The sequence below is a fragment of the Gavialis gangeticus genome, unplaced genomic scaffold, assembly GCF_001723915.1.
Source record: "Gavialis gangeticus isolate Ggan-Ray unplaced genomic scaffold, GavGan_comp1, whole genome shotgun sequence".
In the NCBI taxonomy this organism is placed as follows: Eukaryota; Metazoa; Chordata; order Crocodylia; family Gavialidae; genus Gavialis; species Gavialis gangeticus.
The window spans coordinates 121,932,584-121,939,908 of NW_017729022.1; the positions used below are offsets into that span (position 1 = coordinate 121,932,584).

At 46.1% G+C, this 7,325-nt stretch overlaps 1 protein-coding gene across 1 annotated transcript in view; it reads left to right on the forward strand.

Moving 5' to 3' along the window:
• NAPB (NSF attachment protein beta) overlaps nucleotides 1–7,325 on the forward strand; it is a 22,443-nt gene that overhangs the window by 13,088 nt on the left and 2,030 nt on the right. Inside the window, exons 4-7 of the mRNA XM_019516117.1 lie at nucleotides 260–344; nucleotides 2,570–2,674; nucleotides 6,007–6,075; nucleotides 6,568–6,618. Of these exons, the coding sequence (XP_019371662.1) occupies nucleotides 260–344; nucleotides 2,570–2,674; nucleotides 6,007–6,075; nucleotides 6,568–6,618 (310 nt within the window). The remainder of the gene's footprint in view (nucleotides 1–259; nucleotides 345–2,569; nucleotides 2,675–6,006; nucleotides 6,076–6,567; nucleotides 6,619–7,325) is intronic.

Consider the following 7,325-nt stretch of genomic DNA (forward strand, 5'->3'; position numbering starts at 1 on the left):
GAGCAATGGGCTCAAGTTACAGGAAGAGAAGTTTAGGTTAGATATTAGTAAGAATTTTCTCACTAGGAGGGTAGTAAAACTCTGGACCAGGTTACCCAGGGAGATGGTGGAATCTTCATCTTTGGAGGTTTTTAAGATCCGGTGAGACAAAACCTTGGCTGGGATGATCTAACTGGGGATGGTATCTGTTAGGTAACTCGGTGTTTATATCAGTTTGTTCTGTGCCAGTCCTTACAATAACTGTAATCCTTGGTTGCAGTTCAGCCAATAAGTGTCTGCTCAAGGTGGCTACTTATGCTGCGCAGTTGGAGCAGTACCAGAAGGCTGTCGAAATCTATGAGCAGGTAAGTCCATGCATTCAGTGTGGACAAGGCAGACTGAAATGACATGATTACCAGCTTGCGAGTTTCTCCTGGTGGGCTTTGGATCGGGTTCTTTGGATGCCTTTAAATATGCTTGTTTGTATTCTAATTAGAATGTGATTAATCAAGTTTGCTCCATGTTCTAAATAGGATGCTCCAGTGTTGCTTCACTGTCACGTGTATTAAGCCCCTGCACACTTCAAAATGGCTGTGGGGACACTTGTATCTAAACCTTGTTGAATGAGCTTTGGATAAATCATTTGGTGGCCACTTTGGAATGTGCAGGGGCTTAATATGTGTGATGGTGAGTCATTTTAATTAAAGCAGCTGTCCAGGAATTGCTCAAATTAAAACACCCTCCTCTCACCCCTAAGCACAAGTATAGGCAGTCTTTGACACTGGCCTATAACCACATCTTGCACTGGTATCAGGAACAGGTCCTTTTCCTCCCTAATTACAGAGATTTCACAGTTGAGGCTGAAGCTAGCTGCACACACTGGCCTCTCCATCCCTTGGACTTTGGACAGCCCTGACCCAAACTATTGTCTCGTATCAGTGCAATTGAGTAGATCACTTTAATAGAGATTTTGTTTCTCCCAAACTTTACCTTCATTTTACATGTTAAACATTCAGAAAAAAGGACAGTAGACTTCAAAATATTGGTGAGGAGTCATTTACTGCTTGTGGAACCTCATCTGTGAATTCAAACGATGCATATATTTGGGTTGTGGGATTTTTTCTTCTTTTTTTTCTATCTACCCCTTTCTCCAAAGGTCCTGTTTAGTGTCAGTCAACGTCCAAGTACAAACTGAACTGTTGCATCTTACTGAAAGATTTTTAGTTTGGAATATGTTATTCTGATACTTGCTTTTGAACCCAATAGGAGACCAATGGGGTTTGACAAAACTCACTCACTTCCTTCCCCCCCCCACGCCCCCCATCCCTACCAAATACCAATGGATCTTCTTGGGGCAAGGCTTCACTTGTGACGCACTGACTGTTCAAGGCCCGCCAGCACTAACGAATAAACCTTGGAGTATGCACAGGTTCCACTGGAAGACTATGGCCCTGATCTAGTAACTTTATTGAGCTCTCTCAAACCCCAGGAGAGCAGTGTGCTGCACCTAGCAGGATCCTGCCTGAGACCTGGAGCATTAAGGTGTGAGAGAAGGCTGCTGTAGCTTAGGGGTGGTTGGGAGGCTTACACTTGCCCAGTGCAGTAGATGTGAGGTCTCCCTAGCTGCCGGGAGGAAAATGCTGGTGCCTTCCAAAAGTTACTGATAGTTACTGCCCCTGTTCTGCACGTGTAGATTCTCTCCTATTTCCCAGCAGTCTTACAGCTGCAAGCCAGTGCACAAGATGTTGAGGCCACAGCATGGGTGGCTGGTGTTGCCTCCTGAGTCTGGGGGGGCACCTGCAGGCACTGCCACTGGCGGCGGGAATGAAGCTGATGAGTTTCTGCAGGCACTGTCGATGGTGGCCCTGGTGGGGGGAGGGACATGTGCTCCCCCCATGTATTGCCTATGGGCCCCAGCCATGCTCTTCCAATCCCCCACTTCACCGCTTTTGAGGTCTGGAGTACTGCTGGCTTCATGGGGCCAACTCTCCAGTCTGGCACTCCAGGACTGTATCCCCCAAGTGGTGTCTGGATGAGAGAGAGAAAGTGATTCCTTCCACTAGCTGTGTGCAGAGGGCTCGGGGTTTGGCCTGTCTGTCTCTGTAAAGTAACAGTTTGTAATGCTGTACCAACACAATGGGAACACTGCAAGGAGTTCTTTCTGCCTGCAATGTTTTGCCCTACAATGGTGCGAGGCTCTATCTCTTACTAGGAGAGCTCAGTTTGAATGATGAAGATCAGGGAATGAAACGCATCACTAAGAGGGAGTGAGCACATGCACACCTTCTGTGAGAAGCAGTGCTCTTAAATATCCTCCCCCCACACAGCCTTACTTCTGTTCCCTGATCTTTACAGATGGGACGCATGCACTGCAGCCCCTTTGACTGGGGACTCTTGTGTTGTTCTTTGGAATTAGAGGTATCAGAAGAAACCTGTTTAGCCTTTTATTTTTCCCAAGGGCCTGGTATTTGTAATCTTGTCTGTTTATACATGTAGGAGTGAGTGTGTCCAATTTTAATCCCCTCCTGGATTCCTAGTTCAGCCCTTGCTGTAAGGTATTCATTGATGTAATCTTACCTCCTTTGTCTAGGTTGCAACAAGTACCATGGACAACCCTTTGCTCAAGTACAGTGCAAAAGAGTACTTCTTCAAGGCTGCTCTCTGCCACTTTATTGTGGATGAGTTGAATGCAAAGGTTAGTCCTCTTCTGTGTGTTCTTCCAAAATGTATAGCATCCCCAGATTTAACTTCCCTTCGCTTCACTTCTCATTGGAAAGTTAGTATTATAGAATCATAGAGAAGTAAGGCTAGAAAGGACCTCCAGAGGTCATCTAGTCCAACTGCCTGCTTGAGGCAGGATCATCCCCATCCAAACCATCCTATACAAATGCATAAACTAAATTCTTCATCAAACGACCATCAGCCTTGACATAAGATAGCTTTTGCGTGACTGCAACAAGTTTGTGTTTCCACAGAGTGGGCTCCCATGTTCATAACTACAGGATGGGGCCTGCAATTTGTTTTCAGAAAACAAGGTCAAAAAACCTTCTCCTTAGCTCCACATGGGGGAGAGCAAGACAACCAGTTCTTCATTTTGGACGTACAGCATCTGATCTTTCCTCTCCAGCTATAGAACAGGATCTGTACTATAAAAAGGCAGGATTTATGGTTCTTCAAAACTTATATTACCAATCTTGCTCAGGATTTAATATGCATAGGAATCTTTTCAGTGTAAGAGTGATGATGTAGCCATGACAGTCCAAAAATTATGCTAGAGGCAGGGATTTTTTGGGGTGATATCTTTCATTGGACCAACTGTATGGTTGTAATAGAGTTAGACAAGCTTTTTAATGCAAGGAATTTTTCATCAGAAATCTTTGGGGCTGACTGTAACCCTGACTTAAACTTGGTTCTAGTTCTTGTGCCAGGGCTTTATAAGTGCAAACTAGCCAAGGTAGACTATCAAGTACAGTTCTTTGCACGCTTAATCAGGTAATGGGTGGACTGAGGCAAAACCTGTGGAAACCCATCAGAGTCCTTGCATTGACTGTACTGTGTGGTGGATCAGGCTGTTGTCTGACTTGAAACCTCTGGGTCCAAAAAAGGTCAGTTTATGAGAAATGTGGCCCTGCAAAGTTGTGGAGAAAGTGATTCTAAGTCATGCCTGGCTTCTGTTTCTAAAAGCAAGAATGTACTTCCTTTTGTTGACTGTGGGAGACCTTCCTTTAGCCTTTTAATCTCTAGTTTAGAGAGGCAGGGAGAGAAATGAGTTGGTTTTAGGAGTCCGGCTAAGGATCCTTTTCTCCCCAGCACAGAAGACACTAAAGATTCCTTAGAGAAATGTTACCGGGATGTATGTGGTAGCCATGTTGGTCTGAGACAAAAAGAAATGCACAAATCTAGAACTCTTGGTTCCAAAACGATGCCTACTTTTAGATCAACTGAGAAATTGCAAAAAAAATGTTTGTCTAATAAGGTATCATTTTGGAACCAAGAGTTCTAGATTTTTGCATTTCTTTAGAGAAATGTTAATCGGTTTAGGCTGAAAGGGGAGAAGATCATGTAGCTGGGGTGCAATCATCACTTGCCACTAATACAAGCGTTACAGCTGTCATAAGCCTGAGGAATATACCACTTGAAGAATGTACATCAACAGTGAATGCTGCTTAAAAAGGTTACTCGCGTGGTGAATTGAACACCATTTTTTCATCTCCGGGCACATTGTGGAATGTGTCCCTTTGGATGTGAAAGGTTGACCTGGCTCTAGATTGGCTGAAATCCAGGGGTGGGCAAGATGTGGCCCACCAAGCCATTCAATCTGGCCTGCAGGGCCCCTAAAAAATTTAGAAAATTTAATATTAATCTGCCCTGGCTGCCTGTCATGTGGCCCTTGATGGCTTGCCAAGACTCAGTAAGCAGCCCTCTGTCCAAAATAATTGCCCACCCCTGGCTTCAGGGAATGGGCTTGACTCAAAGCTGGGCAGGGGCTATGTTATAGTGGAGGGATAGGTTCATGAAAAACTGGGAGGCTGGGGATTTGCATATAACTAACTGTTCACTAGTTCCTAGTTTCTAACTCATCTGGAGAACGCTTGGGGCTCCAGCCTATTTCTCCTTCAAGTGCCTAAAGTGGTGTGCGTGCAGCTCTGTAATGGCAATATTTGGTTGAGTTTGTCTGTCTGTGATGGAAGAGGGTCACACTGTATGCCAACCTGCCAGGGGACCCTTTCACCTTTTGGGAGGGCCTAAGAGACCTCTGGGCAATACTTAGCTTGTGGCCTACTTTGTAGGGCACCACGCTGGGAAGCGGGAGATGAAGGTCCAAGCTTCTGGGCAAGGAAGGGGGGCTGGAACTTGGGTCTCCTATTCCCTGGGTAAGTGCCTTAACCACTGGGCTACTGGGCTAAAAGGTAGGAAGGCCTTTCTTCTCCATCTCCCTTGTGAGTCAGGCAGTTACCTGCAGTACCTGGCACTATGCACGTGGCCAGCCGGTTCTGTTCTGCCTGGGTACCTGTGCAGCTACAGCACAGTGTGGTGAGCATGCCCAGTAAAGGAGTGCAGGGTGAGTGTATGTATGCTGAATCTAAACTATCAGAAGTGCCAGAAACTGCTAGTCCGTGGCTGCCTAAATTGCCACGTTAGCTATGTGAAGGTGCACTGGCTCCTACAGTTCTGCTGAAATAACTGTAACCAAAACAGTGTTGTGTCTGAAACGCTGCTTGCTTTCTAATGCAGACGATGCAGAATAATCAGCAAGGGCAGCTGCTCCATCTGTGAGAGCCTGACAATCTGTAAGCCCCTGCTCGTGCTCTGAGATGAGCAGATTCAGAAAATCTGGTTGGTGCTGGCCCCCTGACCTAAGACCTCCAGTTTAACTTTGGCATCAGAAAACACATCCTTAGCCTGGGTTGTGTAGAAAGCACCTAATTCCTGTTCTTGCACCTGCTGCTTTATACACAAACGCACACAACCCTTTCCCCCACTTCAGATGCACCCGGTCCCTGTGTGGGTACCCGTAATATGTGCAGTGAGGCTGCTCCGACGTGATAATTATCGCATGTCAAAAGACTCGATTAAATTGAGTCTGCTGGAGTGTGATAATTACCGTGCTCCAGTAGACTCCAGTGTCACATGCATCAGTGTCCCCGTGCTGAAAAATGGAGGCAGGTGTGCTTTAACTAAAGCTCGTTTGACAAGCTTTAGTTAAAGCACCCCTGCTGCCATTTTTTCAGTGCAGGGAAGCTAATAAATGTGATGCTCCAGGCACTTTAATTAAAGCAGCTCCAAGAGCTGCTTTAATTAAAGGGCCCCTCCTCCCCAGCATGTATACAAACACCCTGTAAGGCCATGTTTCAACTTGCATTGTTGGGATTCACTTGGAGCCTGATGCATCAAACTGTGGTGTTTTCACATTAGGGCCCATGAAGGACTGTGTGAGTAAACAGGAAGCATTAGGGTTCATCTGCACACACAAGTTTGAAGGTAAAGGTGTGGAGTGAACTTCAGTGTTGGCTTCTCTGCTTTCAGCTGGCCCTAGAGAAGTATGAAGAAATGTTTCCAGCATTCACAGATTCACGAGAGTGCAAGTTGTTAAAAGTAAGTGGAGCTGATGGTGATTGGTGTCCTCACAGCTTAATTACTGGTCTGCAAATAAAAAGGCTGCCCTTCTCCTGTGTCCTTTTCTTGTGGGAAATGATCTGTTTTCACACTTGCATGTATTAGAGGGCACCAGCCTCTATATATATCCCTGCATTCAAATCCCTTGGAATGCATGAAAATGGGGACTGAACTGCAAGTGGAAAATGATCATAATGAAAGCAGATTTTCATTTGTTTGATGTAGGGCAGTGGAATAGATCCAAAGGGTCTGCTTGGGCAGTATCCTGCTGCTATCGATTGCTGGGCATAACAGGCTAAGGAGTTAACCATTCTGTCCTGTGCTCAAGGACACAATTCTTTCAAGTCTCTTCTCAACACAGAGAAGCATTCATTAATGATGGGTAGGCTGTAGCACAGCAGAAGTGGCTGGCAAGCTGGATTTCTGCCTCATTTACCTTCTAACATGTAGCCTTTGATTCAACTTTGTTAGAAGCTGCTGGAAGCTTACGAAGAACAAAACTGCGAAGCATACACAGAAGCAGTGAGTAGCCGCCTGTGTCCCTGCCCCCTGCATGTTTGATGGCCCGTGCCTGTGACCTTGGTATAGGCAAGCTCTGATCCAGGCTGTCCCGGCACGCATGGCATGCCAAGGTCTTATGACTGCTTGGAGCGGATCCCAGTTGTTGCTGTCCAGTGGAGGCTACAAACTTTCTCCATGGCCCCCAGTAACATTTGAGTGGTGCCCCCCTGCCACAGAGTGGAACGATGTTCTTCTTAAACGCCCCCCCTGTGCTTCTCTAAGGATCCCAATGCTATCTGCTGCTGCCTCTCACTTTTTCCACTGATTTTTCTGCACTGAAAGCACAGGGCCTTCTCCAGGACTGTCGCTATCCTGACATGAAATGGCCAATAGCAAGAGATGAGGAGTAGCAGAGCTGCCACTTACCCTTTCTTCAGGAGCAACTTTGCCTCCTCTCTGAGAGAGTGACCCTAAGTTTGCCAAAGTTTTTTCCATCTCTAAGAGTCGCCCCATTTTTGAATGAAACCCCAGCTTTAGACTTGGAATTCTTTTAGCCTGATCCACAAAGCCCATTTAAAAGTTCCCCCTGACCTTCCTGCAGGTGCTAATGGCGTAAGGCAGTGGTTTTAAGCCTCTTTTTTAGATTCTAGGCACCCCTCATTATACAGAGAACTGCCTCGAGTAACTTCTGTGAATTGAACAGCCCCCTCCCCCCCCCAAACAAAAAC